The 15,986-nt window shown below is 45.5% G+C and overlaps 1 protein-coding gene across 2 annotated transcripts in view; it reads right to left on the bottom strand.

Moving 5' to 3' along the window:
• Positions 1-12,642: 12,642 nt before the first annotated feature.
• The window catches only part of XXYLT1 (xyloside xylosyltransferase 1), a 189,280-nt gene continuing 185,936 nt past the window's right edge, over positions 12,643-15,986 (bottom strand). For both annotated transcript variants that reach the window (XM_082654381.1, XM_082654380.1), the window contains exon 4: positions 12,643-14,168. In XM_082654381.1, coding sequence (XP_082510507.1) covers positions 13,772-14,168 — 397 coding nt within the window. In that variant the 3' untranslated portion in view covers positions 12,643-13,771. The remainder of the gene's footprint in view (positions 14,169-15,986) is intronic.

The raw sequence follows: 15,986 nt of genomic DNA on the forward strand, positions 1-15,986 counted from the left end.
GTAGGACTGGCCTGGCACCTTGGGGTATGCTGGCTGTAAGAGCAGGACAGTGTCACCAGGGAGCCTGGGCCTGGACTCCTGCTCAAAGAAGGGGCCAGGAAACCCAGAAGAGGGCAGAGCTGAAGCAGGAAATGCCCACAGCTGAAGGACTTTGAGAGAAAGAGCAAAGAGTAGTTCAGAGGAAAGCCAAGGAGGAAGATGCAGGAGGAGGGCTGTGGGCAGCTGGGCTGCAGGGCCAGAGCTTCCAGAGTGGACACTGGTGTGTTGCCCAGAATCCCCCTGGAGCAGCCTGTGTCACGACTGGACAGGAGAGGGTTGAAGGCCCTGCTGCCAGGTTCCATCCAGGGCTCCTCTGCAAGGCTGCCCCAGCTCCGGAGTTCTGTATGAGACTGGTTGAGGCCTTCGTCATGACTGCTTCACAGCTCAGCTTCTCCCTGCCCAGTCCTGCTCCCCTCCTCTCCCACAGAACCCTCCCCAGGAAGCCTCCTGCACATAAGTCACCTCAGAGCCTGCTTCCTGGGGGGGCAGCATAAGCCCTGTAAAGAGAGGTGGGGAGTGGTGTGAGATCATAGCACACAGTGGTTTGGACACAGGCTGAGATGGTGGGAGCCCCAGCTGGGAGGTTTCAAAGCATGTGGGGTGGTAGTAGGGGATCCTGGGGACCCCTGGGGAAGGAGGCTGGGCCAGGGAAGGCGGGCGGGAGAGGAGAGGCCACAGGGCTCCCAGGGAGATGCTGCAGGGGAGGAGGGTTGTCATGGCTTCCTGGATTAGAGATAAGGTTAGTTTCCCTGAAAGGTGGGACAGGATGAGATGGACCCAAGTTTACACTGAAGCTGCCTGTGACTGTAAACAGGGACTTACCTCTTTTTTTTTTTTTTTTTTTTTGCGGTACACGGGACTCTCACTGCTGTGGCCTCTCCCGTTGCGGAGCACAGGCTCTGGACGCGCAGGCTCAGCGGCCATGGCTCACGGGCTCAGCCGCTCCGTGGCATGTGGGATCTTCCTGGACCAGGGCACGAACCCGTGTCCCCTGCATCGGCAGGCGGACTCTCAACCACTGCGCCACCAGGGAAGCCCTAGGACTTACATTTTTCAAAGCATGTGTTCACTTAGCCTTGGAAGATTATCGACATCTCTGCCACTTTAGGGCTCAGATTGTTGCTAACAAAAGAGGATTACTTACATCTCTGACAGCGCGCCTTCAAGCACAGAAGCTCTCCACACATCTAGCAGGAGCTCTTAGCCCAGCTTCGTGCTTCGGGTAAAAGCATTCTGTGCTTTGGGAAGTGCCAGGCCCAGGTTGGATGAGGGTTAGAGCGTTACAGCTTCCTGGCTGCCTGGGATGTGACAGAGGAGGCCTTCCTGAGAGAGGGCAGGATGACATAATGGGGGAACACTGGGTTCTACCTGGGGCAGCTTGGATGTGGTTCTTGTCTTTCCTTTTGTTGATGTGGTCTATCATATGGATTGATTTGAACATACTGAACCATCCTTGCAACCCTGGAATGAATCCGACTAGATCATGGTGTATGATCCTTTCTATGTGTTGTTGGCTTCAGTTTGCTCAAATTTTGTTGAGGATTTTTGCATCTATATTCATCAAAGATATTGGCCTATAATTTTGTGTTCTTTTGTAGTGTCTCTGTCTGATTTTGTATCAGGGCGATAGTAGCTTCGTAGAATAACTTTGGGATGTTCCCTCCTCCTCAGTCTTTTGGAGGAGTTTGAGAAGGATCAGTATAAGTTCTGTATGTTTGGTATAATTCTCCAGTGAAGCCATCGGGTCCTGGACTTCTGTTTGCAGGGAGTTCGTCTTTTTTTTTTTTTTTTTTTAATTACAGATTCGATTTCACTTCTAGTGATCAGTCTGTTCATGTTATCTTTCTTCTTGACTCAGTTTTGGCACCCAGAGGGACTCCACACCAGGGCCAGAAACACCCCAGGCTCTGCTCTGTGTTGCATGGTCCTGCTCAGGCCTGTGTACAGGGAGCGGGGTTCAGAGGATTTGCCCCAGTCCTCCCATCAGGGAAGGGGGGCTGGAGATAGCAGCTGGCCTCGAAGGCGCTGAGAATGTGGGGTGCTCGCGAGGCTGCAGGGTCTGCATGGAGCAGACAGGTCTCCCTCAGAATGCGGGTACACCTGGAGACACCCTGGGAGCTGAGCCAGCCCCAGTTAAAGAAGCCTTCACGCCGGAAGTGTTTTTGATCTTAAGCACCTTAGGGAGTGACTGGCCAGTCCGCTCAATGTGTCCTGCAGGGCATCTCTACTGGCTGGGGGACTCAAGGCTCAGGCCTCCCCAGGGTGAGACCCATGGTGGTGTGGGTCTATCTATCAAGCAGCTCTGCCTGGGAGGCACTCGGGCTGGTCACATGAGCTGGAAGCTCAGACAAGATTTTTGGTTCTCTCTCGATTTTAAATACCACTCCCGGCCCCCCAGTTTGTCTGTATTCCTCACTTTGCCTATCCTGTTTGAGGGGAAGGGAGTGTGCTAACAGTATACTTTGAGTGAGTTTCCATTTGAATGGTCATAAATTCCAAGTTGGTGACTGGTGAGTGAAAGTCTGAAGGTTCTGCATTTGATTTCAACTCCCTGCCATGTGCACCCCAATGCATGCAGAAAAACATGTTACTTCCAACAGAGCCAGGGCGGGGGGCTGCTTGGAGATCTAGGCCAGTCCACTTATCCCCTTGTTTTCACAAATGAAGAAACTGACCCTAGAGAGGGGAGAGGGTTTACCCAAGGACCCCCAACCTCCTGGGCACACCCAGGCCTCTGCAGAGTGGCGTGGCTAACAGAAACTCAGAGAGCCTACAGGCGAGTGTCTGGTCATCCAGTGAGTTTAGGGATGAAATTTAATATGCCCCAAATGGCTCATTTATTATTTTAAAACAGTGTTTTCAGTAGTAACTCTAAGAATTCCCTTGCATCTGTGTATTATTTCTCAGCCTACCAAGCCCTTACACAACTCTTTGCTTCCAACAACACTGCTTTGAAGGAGTTCTCGTTACTTGTGTCTAGAAATGAGGAAAGAGGTGATCTTGCTTGTCCAAGATTGCCCAGGTAGTGAGGGCAGAATGTGGACTCAAAGCCAGGCCTGTCTCAGGTGAGAGGTTCTCTCTATGGTACCACCTTGCTTACTCAGAAATCTCTGCTCGCCCTGCCAAACTCCATGTTCAGCCCAACCTCGGGGCTCCATGCTGAGATCAGGTCTTAGGATAAGTAGAGGTTTGGCCTTTGGTTAAAACGTGCCAAGTCACGGCTGCACTTGCCCCCTTAGCCCATGAGCCCCCGGGGTATCCTACGTTGGGCCCACTTAACCAGCACGTCACTCCTTAGCTTGATGAGATGTTATGGAAAGGGGGATGCTGTAGTTTGGTTTTGACACATATACAAGAATAAATCTCTTCAGCGAGGCCGCAAGCCTTCCAAAGGCCATTGTCATTTGCGTACACACAAAAGATGACGGTATCAGAAATGAAAGCAGTCTAGAGATGCTATTATTAGGTCCTTTTTATTTGGAGAACTAGGGCATCCATAGGGAAAGTTGAAAACCCAGAGCCTATTTAACCAAGATTATGTTTTCTTATCGATGATGGTAACCATGGCCAACTGTGAGCTGTAAAGTGGCTGGGATGATGCTTACCTGTAATTGGAGGGAAAGCGGGTTGGCTAGAATTTTATAGCCTTTATTGTTTATCTTTAAAAGTAGTTTTCACTATGGAAAATATAGAAGTAAATACAGATGAAAATTAAAAAGCACTTAATCCTACTACCCAGAAAGGTTCTCTTTTTGGATTTCTGTTCAATTCATACTGCAGGCATATGTTCCACTCACACAGCACAATTAATTATGTTTGTGTTGCATTGATTATAACAGGATCCCAATCAGGAACCAGCCTTCCAGGATTTGTCAAAAAGTTGCTTGTGGAAAAGCACAGGAGCACATGATGGCTTTGTTAGTCTGGCTGGGTTTCCTGTTGAGTTATTTTGCTGTTCACCATGGAGTTGTACGGTCAAGGTTACTTGTGACAGAGAAGGGGGAAACTCCTGAGTAGGTGACCTCAAAGGTCACCTACTGTTTGGCTTTTGCCCATTTTGATCAATCAGTTTATTGCTTTTTCCTTGTAATGACAAAATTCATTCATAGCTAAAGAAATACTGTAACTACTGAAATTATTGCAGGAAAAATACCTTTGCTATTGTGAGTCTAAAATGCTCCAGTGTTTCACTCACTTTTTTCCCCATTAAAATAATTGGTTTTTTTAATGTGGTGTTTGAAACACGTGATTATTTTTAGGAGTTAAACTAATGAAATACAGCGGAACAGGCAAGCTTTCTGTCTCTTTATATATTTACATACACATATACATAATTTAAAAAATAAAATTAGGATCATACTATGCATATAATCTTATATTTTGCATTCGTTACTGAATAGCATAAGCATTTTCCAAGGCATTTGTCAAAAATATGATTTTTCTTTTACATCTTTATTGGAGTATAATTGCTTTACAATGGTGTGTTAGTTTCTGCTTTATAACAAAGTGAATCAGTTATACATATACATATATTCCCATATCTCTTCCCTCTTGCGGCTCCCTCCCTCCCACCATCCCTATCGCACCCCTCTAGGTCACAAAGCACTGAGCTGATCTCCCTGTGCTATGCGGCTGCTTCCCACTAGCTATGTACCTTACGTTTGGTAGTGTATATATGTCCATGCCACTCTCTCACTTTGTCACAGCATACCCTTCCCCCTCCCCATGTTCTCAAGTCCATTCTCTAGTAGGTCTGTGTCTTTATTCCTGTCTTACCCCTAGGTGCTTCATGACATTTTTTGCTTTCTTAAATTCCATATATATGTGTTAGCATACGGTATTTGTCTTTCTCTTTCTGACTTACTTCACTCTGTATGACAGACTCTAGGTCCATCCACCTCATTACAAATAGCTCAATTTCGTTTCCTTTTACGGCTGAGTAATATTCCATTGTATATACGTGCCACATCTTCTTTATGCATTCATCCGATGATGGACACAGGTCGTTTCCATCTCTGGGCTATTGTGAATAGAGCTGCAATGAACATTTTGGTACATGACTCTTTTTGAATTATGGTTTTTCAGGGTATATGCCCAGTAGTGGGATTGCTGGGTCATATGGTAGTTCTATTTGTAGTTTTTTAAGGAACCTCCATACCGTTCTCCATAGTGGCTGTACCAATTCATATTCCCAGCAGCAGTGCAAGAGTGTTCCCTTTTCTCCACACCCTCTCCAATTTATTGTTTCTAGATTTTTTGATGATGGCCATTCTGACCAGTGTGAGATGATATCTCATTGTAGTTTTGATTTGCATTTCTCTAATGGTTAATGATGTTGAGCATTCTTTCATGTGTTTGTTGGCAGTCTGTATATCTTCTTTGGAGAAATGTCTATTGAGGTCTTCTGCCCATTTTTGGATTGGGTTGTTTGTATTTTTGTTATTGAGCTGCATGAGCTCCTTAAAATTTTGGAGATTAATCCTTTGTCAGTTGATTCATTTGCAAATATTTTCTCCCATTCTGAGGGTTGTCTTTGGTCTTGTTTATGGTTTCCTTTGCTGTGCAAAAGCTTTGAACTTTCATTAGATCCCATTTGTTTATTTTTGTTTTTATTTCCATTTCTCTAGGAGGTGGGTCAAAAAGAACCTTGCTGTGATCTGCGTCATAGAGTGTTCTGCCTGTGTTTTCCTCTAAGAATTTGATAGTTTCTGGCCTTACATTTAGGTCTTTAATCCATTTTGAGCTTATTTTTGTATATGGTGTTAGGGAGTGATCTAATCTCATACTTTTACATGTACCTGTCCAGTTTTCCCAGCACGACTTATTAAAGAGGCTATCCTTTCTCCACTGTACATTCCTGCCTCCTTTATCAAAGATAAGGTGACCATATGTGCGTGGGTGTATCTCTGGGCTTTCTATCCTGTTCCACTGATCTATCTTTCTGTTTTTGTGCCAGTACCATACTGTCTTGATTACGGTAGCTTTGTAGTATAGTCTGAAGTCAGGGAGCCTGATTCCTCTAGCTCCGTTTTTCGTTCTCAAGATTGCTTTGGCTATTCGGGGTTTTTTGTGTTTCCATAAAAATTGTGAAATTTTTTGTTCTAGTTCTGTGAAAAATGCCAGTGGTAGTTTGATAGGGATTACATTGAATCTGTACATTGCTTTGGGTAGTAGAGTCATTTTCACAATGTTGATTCTTCCAATCCAAGAACATGGTATATCTCTCCATCTATTTGTATCATCTTTAATTTCTTTCATCAGTGTCTTATAATTTTCTGCATACAGGTCTTTTGTCTCCTTAGGTAGGTTTATTCCTAGATATTTTATTCTTTTTGTTGCAGTGGTAAATGGGAGTGTTTTCTTGATTTCACTTTCAGATTTTTCATCATTAGTGTATAGAAATGCCAGAGATTTCTGTGCATTAATTCTGTATCCTGCTACTTTACCAAATTTATTGATTAGCTCTAGTAGTTTTCTGGTAGCATCTTTAGGATTCTCTATGTATAGTATCATGTCATCTGCAAACAGCGACAGCTTTACTTCTTTTCTGATTTGGATTCCTTTTATTTCCTTTTCTTCTCTGATTGCTGTGGCTAAAACTTCCAAAACTATGTTGAATAAGAGTGGTGAGAGTGGGCAACCTTGTCTTGTTCCTGATCTTAGTGGAAATGCTTTCAGTTTTTCACCATTGAGGATGATGTTGGCAGTGGGTTTGTCATATATGGCCTTTATTATGTTGAGGAAAGTTCCCTCTATGCCTACTTTCTGCAGGGTTTTTATCATAAATGGATGTTGAATCTTGTCGAAAGCTTTCTCTGCATCTATTGAGATGATCATATGGTTTTTCTCCTTCAATTTGTTAATATGGTGTATCACGTTGATTGATTTGCGTATACTGAAGAATCCTTGCATTCCTGGGATAAACCCCACTTGATCATGGTGTATGATCCTTTTAATGTGGTGTTGGATTCTGTTTGCTAGTATTTTGTTGAGGATTTTTGCATCTACGTTCATCAGTGATATTGGCCTGTAGGTTTCTTCCTTTGTGACATCCTTGTCTGGTTTTGGTATCAGGGTGATGGTGGCCTCGTAGAATGAGTTTGGGAGTGTTCCTCCCTCTGCTATATTTTGGAAGAGTTTGAGAAGGATATGTGTTAGCTCTTCTCTAAATGTTTGATAGAATTCGCCTGTGAAGCCGTCTGGTCCTGGGCTTTTGTTTGTCGGAAGATTTTTAATCACAGTTTCAATTTCAGTGCTTGTGATTGGTCTGTTCATATTTTCTATTTCTTCCTGATTCAGTCTTGGCAGGCTGTGCATTTCTAAGAATTTGTCCATTTCTTCCAGGTTGTCCGTATTATTGGCATAGAGTTGCTTGTAGTAATCTCTCATGATCTTTTGTCTTTCTGCAGTGTCAGTTGTTACTTCTCCTTTTTCATTACTAATTCTATTGATTTGAGTCTTCTCCCCTTTTTTCTTGATGAGTCTGGCTAATGGTTTATCCATTTTGTTTATCTTCTCAAAGAACCAGCTTTTAGTTTTATTGATCTTTGCTATCGTTTCCTTCATTTCTTTTTCATTTATTTCTGATCTGATTTTTATGATTTCTTTCCTTCTGCTAACTTTGGGGTTTTTTTGTTCTTCTTTCTCTACTTGCTTTAGGTGCAAGGTTAGGTTGTTTATTCGAGATGTTTCCTGTTTCTTAAGGTAGGATTGTATTGCTATAAACTTCCCTCTTAGAACTGCTTTTGCTGCATCCCATAGATTTTGGGTCATCGTGTCTCCATTGTCATTTGTTTCTAGGTATTTTTTGATTTCCTCTTTGATTCCTTCAGTGATCACTTTGTTATTAAGTAGTGTATTGTTTAGCCTCCATGTGTTTGTATTTTTGACAGATCATTTCCTGTAATTGATATCTAGTCTCATAGCGTTGTGGTCGGAAAAGATATTGATACAATTTCAATTTTCTTAAATTTACCAAGACTTGATTTGTGACCCAGGATATGATCTATCCTGGAGAATGTTCCATGAGCACTTGAGAAAAATGTGTATTCTGTTGTTTTGGATGGAATGTCCTATAAATATCAATTAAGTCCATCTTGCTTAATGTATCATTTAAAGCTTGTGTTTCCTTATTTATTTTCATCTTGGATGATCTGTCCATTGGTGAAAGTGGGGTGTTAAAGTCCCCTACTATGAATGTGTTACTGTCGATTTCCCCTTTTATGGCTGTTAGTATTTGCCTTATATATTGAGGTGCTCCTATGTTGGGTGCATCAATATTTACAATTGTTATATCTTCTTCTTGGATCGATCCCTTGATCATTATGTAGTGTCCTCCTTTGTCTCTTCTAATAGTCTTTATTTTAAAGTCTCTTTTGTCTGATATGAGAATTGCTACTCCAGCTTTTATTTGGTTTCCATTTGCATGGAATATCTTTTTCCATCCCCTTACCTTCAGTCTGTATGTGTCTCTAGGTCTGAAGTGGGTCTCTTGTAGACAGCATATATATGGGTCTTGTTTTTGTATCCATTCAGCCAGTCTGTGTCTTTTGTGGGAGAATTTAGTCCATTTACATTCAAGGTAATTATCGATATGTATGTTCCTATTCCCATTTTCTTAATTGTTTTGGGTTCGTTATTGTAGGTCTTTTCCTTCTCTTGTGTTTCTTGCCTAGAGAAGTTCCTTTAGCAGTTGTTGTAAAGCTGGTTTGGTGGTGCTGAACTCTCTCAGCTTTTGCTTGTCTGTAAAGGTTTTAATTTCTCCATCAAATCTGAATGAGATCCTTGCTGGATAGAGTAATCTTTGTTGCAGGTTTTTCTCCTTTATCACTTTAAATATGTCCTGCCAGTCCCTTCTGGCTTGCAGAGTTTCTGCTGACAGATCAGCTGTTAACCTTATGGGGATTCCCTTGTGTGTTATTTGTTGTTTTTCTCTTGCTGCTTGTAATGTGTTTTCTTTGTATTTAATTTTTGACAGTTTGATTAATATGTGTCTTGGCATATTTCTCCTTGGATTTATCCTGTATGGGACTCTCTGTGCGTCCAGGACTTGATTAACTGTTTCCTTTCCCATATTAGAGAAGTTTTCAACTATAATCTCTTCAAATATTTTCTCAGTCCGTTTCTTTTTCTCTTCTTCTTCTGGAACCCCTATAATTTGAATGTTGGTGTGTTTAATGTTGTCCCAGAGGTCTCTGAGACTGTCCTCAGTTCTTTTCATTCTTTTTTCTTTATTCTGCTCTGCAGTAGTTATTTCCACTATATTATCTTCCAGGTCACTTATCCGTTCTTCTGCCTCTATTGATCCCATCTAAAGTATTTGTAATTTCATTTATTGTGTTGTTCATCGTTGCTTGTTTCATCCTTCATTCTTCTAGGTCCTTGTTAAATGTTTCTTGCATTTTCTCTATTGTATTTCCTAGATTTTGGATCATCTTTACTATCATTATTCTGAATTCTTTTTCAGGCAGACTGCCTATTTCCTCTTTATTTGTTAGTTCTGGTGGGTTTTTATCTTGCTCCTTCATCTGCTGTGTGTTTTTCTGTTTTCTCATTTTGCTTATCTTACTGTGTTTGGGGTCTCCTTGTTGCAGGCTGCAGGTTCGTAGTTCCCGTTGTTTTTGGTGTCTGTCCCCAGTGGCTAAAGTTGGTTCAGTGGGTTGTGTAGGTTTCCTGGTGGAGGGGACTAGTGCCCGTGTTCTGGTGGATGAGGCTGGAGCTTGTCTTTCTGGTGGGCAGGTCCACGTCTGGTGGTGTGTTTTGGGGTGTCTGTGGCCTTATTATGATTTTAGGCAGCCTCTCTGCTAATGGGTGGGGTTGTGATTCCTGTCTTGCTGGTTGTTTGGCATAAGGTATCCCACACTGTAGATTGCTGGTCGTTGAGTGAAGCTGGGTGCTGGTGTTGAGATGGAGATCTCTGGGAGATTTTCGCCGTTTGATATTATGTGGAGCTTGGAGGTCTCTGGTGGACCCATGTCCTGAACTTGGCTCTCCCACCTCAGAGGAACAGCACTGACTCCTGGCTGCAGCACCAAGAGCCTTTCATCCACATGGCTCAGAATAAAAGGGAGAAAAAGTAGAAAGAAAGGAAGGAAGGAAAGGAGGGAGGAAGGGAGGAAGGAGGGAAGGAAAGAAAGAAAGAAAGAAAAGATAAAATAAGATAAGAAAATAAAGTTATTAAAATAAAAAATAATTATTAAGAAAAAAAAATTTTTTAAAGAAAGAAACGGACGGATAGAACCCTAGGACAAATGGTGGAAGCAAAGCTATACAGACAAAATGTCACACAGAAGCATACACATACACAGTCACAAAAAGAGGAAAAGGGGAAAAAATAATAAATCTTGCTCTCAAAGTCCACCTCCTTAATTTGGGATGATTCGTTGTCTATTCATGTATTCCACAGATGCAGGGTACATCAAGTTGATTGTGGAGCTTTAATCCGCTGCTTCTGAGGCTGCTGGGAGAGATTTCCCTTTCTCTTCTTTGTTCTCACAGCTCCCAGGGCTCAGTTTTGGATTTGGCCCCGCCTCTGCGTGTAGGTCGCCTGAGGGCATCTGTTCTTCACTCAGATAGGACGGGGTTAAAGAAGCAGCTGCTTCAGGGACTCTGGCTCACTCAGGCTGGGGGGAGGGAGAGGTACAGATTGCGGGGTGAGCCTGCGGTAGCAGAGGCCAGCATGACATTGCACCAGCCTGAGGCGCGCCGTGCATTCTCCTGGGGAAGTTGTCCCTGGATCCCAGGACCCTGGCAGTGGTGGGCTGCACAGGCTCCCTGGAAGACGGGTGTGGATTGTGACCTGTGCTCGCACACAGGCTTCTTGGTGGCGGCAGCAGTAGCCTTAGCGTCTCATGCCCGTCTCTGGGGTCCGCACTTTTAGCCGCGGCTCGTGCCCATCGCTGGAGCTCCTTTAAGCAGCGCTCTTAATCCCCTCTCCTCGCGCACCAGGAAACAAAGAGGGAAGAAAAAGTCTCTTGCCTCTTCGGCAGGTCCAGACTTTTCCCTGGACTCCGCCTGGCTAGCCGTGGCGCACTAACCCCCTGCAGGCTGTGTTCACACCACCAACCCCAGTCCTCTCCCTGCGCTCCGATCGAAGCCCGAACCTCAGCTCCCAGGCCCGCCTGCCCCGGCGGGTGAGCAGACAAGCCTCTCGGGCTGGTGAGTGCTGGTCGGCCCTCTGTGCCGGAATCTCTCCGCTTTGCCCTCCGCACCCCTGTCGCTGTGCTCTCCTCTGAGGCTCCGAAGCTTCCCCCCTCCACCACCTGCAGTCTCCGCCCGCAAAGGGGCTTCCTAGTGTGTGGAAACCTTTCCTCCTTCACGGCTCCCTCCCACTGGTGCAGGTCCTGTCCCTATCCTTTTGTCTCTGTTTATTCTTTTCTCTTTTGCTCTACCCAGGTACATGGGGACTTTCTTGCCTTTTGGGAGGTCTGAGGTCTTCTGCCAGCATTCAGTAGGTGTTCTGTAGGAGTTGTTCCACGTGTAGATGTATTTCTGGTGTATCTGTGGGGAGGACGGTGATCTCCGCGTCTTATTCTTCCGCCATCTTCCCCTCCCACCCAAAAATATGATTTTTAATGCCTAAAGTATTCCATTATATAGCTGTAACACACATTATTTATCCACTCCCCTATTCAGCATTTTGTTGCTCCCAATTTTTTTCTATTATGAAAAAGGCTGTGGTAAACAGTGACTCTGTCCACATCTCTTATTTTATTGCAATAAATTTTAGAATCTGAATTACCTTAATGAGGTTTTCACAAGTATCAGTGATAGTGTGTCATTATCACACGTAATACAATGCTAGGCACACAGCAGACATTCAATAATTGGTAGCAGTTGGACTTTCCTGGTGGCGCAGTGGTTAAGAATCTGCCTGCCAGTGCAGGGGACACAGGTTCAATCCCTAGTCCAGGAAGGTCCCACATGCCACGGAGCAACTGAGCCCGTGCACCACAACTACTGAGCCTGTGCTCTAGATCCCACGAGCCACAACTACTGAAGCCCGTGCACCCAGAGCCCATGCTCCACAACAAGAGAAGCCACCGCAATGAGAAGCCCGTGCACTGCAACAGTAGCTCCTCACTCGCTGCAACCAGAGAAAGCCTGCACGCAGCCACAAAGACCCAACACAGCCAATAAATAAGTAAGTAAGTAAGATTGCTGTCTCTCAAAAACCACTAAAAAATAATTGGTAGCAATAAATAGGAAATCAAGTCCCTAAGCGGACAGACCTGTTCTGTCAGAGCTGAGAGTTAGGAGAGACGTGTGTTCCGTTTCATCAGGGGATGATGTAGGCGGACAGTTGGGGTAAGCAGATGAGAAGGGATGCGGTGGTGGGTTTTGCTCCCAGAATTAGAGCGGCCTGTCAATACCTGAAATGAAATAATTCTCCATTTTGAGCCCAATATAACCTTCTCAGATGTGGTCCCCCTTAGGCCCCAGAGACCCACTGTGAGCACACTTACTAGCTTAATCACGTGGGGAGGCAGACTCTGAACGACATTGATCACACTCTTGATTCAGATCCTTCAGGTAGCTGGAAACTGTGATCAGAGAGCAAACAACATAAATCATTGTGTTCTCAAAGATTATTTATTAGCTGTTCTCACTCACGGTGGAAAAAAATAAAATAAATGAAATTGAATTAAAATAAGATGAAAATCCAACAGCACTTCTTTCCCGAGGACCCCAGGTGGATTATACAAAATGGACCAATAGAGGCTTCATATTTGTAGCTCACTTACAGGAGAACTCATTAAAGCAGAAATCAAGTAATGACAGCCTAATTTCTTGTAAGGTATAGGGTCTGACCTGGTGCGATAAAGTCACACAGATGATTCTTCCAAATAAAGAGACTAGAATGCTTATAAGTCTAAGAGCGACACCCCTTCCAAGCTGCACGGTTACACTAGGGAACTGCTGGGCTCCTCTTTGGAATGAGTCTTCCCAATCCAGACAATTCCATCACCTGTCCTTGCGGGTGGCCAGTCTCTTTGATGGCAGATTTGATTTCAGAGCAGAGTCTGGTCACCTGGAGCTGGATCAGATGAATAAGGGATAATGAGGTTCTGTGATGCAGTTGGGAGGTAAATGCTGTGAAGGTTAAAATAATGAGACCAGTTTTCTTACGTGGGCCACAGGTGCTGTTGAGGGCCCTCCCCAAAGAGGTGGGATCTTTACATCTCCACCAGGCGCCACGAGCATCGTGAGACTAACCACACGGCCTCCTAGGATGCGCGTGTGGAAGGCCAGCATTCCTTTGGATGCTTAAACTCTGGGCTGGTTGTTAAAACCCTGGCTCATGCATTTAGAGCTCACTGGGAGCTACAGCAGTACTGTTTGCTCTGTCTCGCCTATCGATGTAAAATAAGTTTATATTTGGTCTAAGAAAGCCCAGTTCTTAAAAGGATTTCCATTCTTTGGGGGCTGAAGGCAAGAGGCACCGTTTTGTTTTTCTTCCTTCTTTTCAAATGCTCGCTTCCTAGCCCACCGGAAGAGGTCTATGTGTTTGTCCTTCATGACGCCTGGTCCTTGGAGGCAGAGGGTCCAGAGCACCAGTGGGGGCAAAGGGTCCAGTCGTCATGGGATGGCTTCAGGACAGCGATGTGTGCTGGGAGAGCTGCAGCACCTGATCACAAGGACGTCCTTGCCGTGTCTCTCTAGGAGTTCAGACACTGCCCCAGGCCTGTCCGAGAGGCGCCCCTCTCCTTCCCCAGATCGGGTGAGGAGGCGCCTAGGCCTCTGGGATAGGGGTGTTGCAGTTCCCATGGTAGATCCTGACGTGGCCCTCACACCGGAAGTAGGCATCGAAGACGTCGCTGTAGCCATGGTCCCTCCACCAGGTGCAAAGCTGCCGGTTCCAGGTACAGTCCAGCACGTGGAAGAGCTCAGGGTGCTCCATGCCAATCATGGTGAAGAAGTCCTGGTCCCCGAGGTGACCCCGGAAGTGGTACTTGTCGGCCAGCTGCTGCACCTGTGCTGGCTCCAGCAGGCGGCCGTACAGTGGGGACTGGCGCATGGCCTCCAGGTTGAGCAGCATCACCCCGCTGTTGAAGCCGGGGAGCCCCTCAGGGGGAGGGCCCCCGACCCGGGTCTTGGGGTTCTCATGACGGAACTGCCAGAATGTGTGCCTGGGAAGGGGAAAGAGAACAGATTTAGCCTGACGTGTGTGTGTGTGGGTGGGGACAGTCTGCCAGTCCTGTTCCTCTGGGTCCTCACAACCACCCAGGAGGGAGGTTCCATTTTCACTCGTTTTACAGCTACGAGGACTGAGCCATTCTGAGGCTCAGAATCTGTATCACACTGCCAGCAAGAGGCAGAGCCGGTCTGAGTCTCCCAAGTCCAAGCCTCACGTTCTTCCCACCACCCTCAGGATGACATCATCATCTCCATCAATCACATCTGTACAGACTTCGTGAGCACCAGGCACTACATCCTATGAGACGGGTGTTCTCAGAGGCAATATGTCACCTCACGCCTGAGGAAACTGCACAGAGAGGTTCAGAGACTTCCCCAAAGCCACACAATCAGCAAATAGCACAAGCAGGGACTCAGCCCAGGCATCCGGCTCCAGCGTCCACTTCTGAGGTTAGTAACAATCTAGGTGGAACTTTCCACCTAGATTTTTGTCTGTGATCTTGAAAAGGAGAGGAGAGAGAAAAGTTGGGAAACAGTTCTGAATGGTGATCAGGTAAAGACATAGGGAGCTAAACACAGGCTGAATCAAAATCATTTTTTTGCTTCAGAACAAGTCTCATTCATTAAAACCCCATGCCTAGCATTTCTGAAACAGCTCAGGTCCACCGGTGGGTCAAGTGAAAGTGGCTATGGGACAGCCAAGTAGAATTATAGCAATTTTAGAGAGCAGGTCCACTCAATTTCAGTTTCTCTCTAGGCAGATTTAGAAATCTGCTCTAAGTCCACTGGATGTTAGAGCCAAGGGGCCCCTCCTAGGTCCTTTATCCAGATGTTTCCATCTGGAGACAGGAAGTCAGATCCAGAAACCTCCCCGTGGGTGACAAGGTTAGAGCATGAGCCACTCTGTTCTCTAGCCTCTTTAACAGCAAGTTCCTGCACAGAATGGGCACAGGAAGGGGCAAAGAGAGACCCAGGCTCCATTCCTGCAGAGATGCCGTCACAGCAGAGGGGCTTCGACTTGGAGGAAGGAGGAAAGACGGAGGACACTCTGTCGTGGGCAAGGGCAGGAGTGGGCTGGGGCGTGTCCTGCATCAGGCTCCATCCCACCTGTTTTACCAGCTTTGCCTCTTTCCTAGAGTCCGTAGGATGGGGATGCAGCATAGCAAAACCAGCTCTGCCCCCGGCCTGGAAATGCCACCCTCTGGCCTCCCACAGAGCAGCTTCCCGACCAACGACAGGGAGGAGCTGTGCAGTGAAGTGGGCAGTGCAGGGGAAAGAAAACCAGAGGCCTGACCCGGGGTGGGCCACCCTGATGCATTTTCCAGTTCAACACATTTCTCCAGGTCTGGGAATAGAGAAAGCTTCCTTGAGGTCTCGCATATCACAAGGGGGCCGAGAGTTTGCTCCTGGCCAGGGTAAAGCATTCCATTTGGACATTCTTACAAGTGGAATACACAGGTTCATTGTCTGAATTTCACCATAATTGGACTGTGAGTGGAACAGAGCTCTGGTGCCTACTTGGTGATAACAACCTTGGCAAAAATAAGCTTCCAAAGCAGACAGAGATGCTAGATCTTTCTAGCCACTAAAGCCTGCAGTGATGGGATCATAGCAGGGTTAGAATGCCGTTTGACAACTGTTAGTTCATTTTACCATATTTCTTCCAAATAGTTAAGTTCAGGAACAGGTTGCAAACCAGCTAAAATTCTACCAAATAGACCTGGGCTACCACGGCATGGTAGAGGAGGGACCCTCAAACCAGGCGAGGTTTTTTCTTTTTTTTTTTTTTTTTCACTATTCTAGTTGGAAAT

The sequence above is a fragment of the Grampus griseus genome (genome assembly GCF_964374135.1).
Source record: "Grampus griseus genome assembly, chromosome: 5".
Classification (NCBI taxonomy): Eukaryota; Metazoa; Chordata; class Mammalia; order Artiodactyla; family Delphinidae; genus Grampus; species Grampus griseus.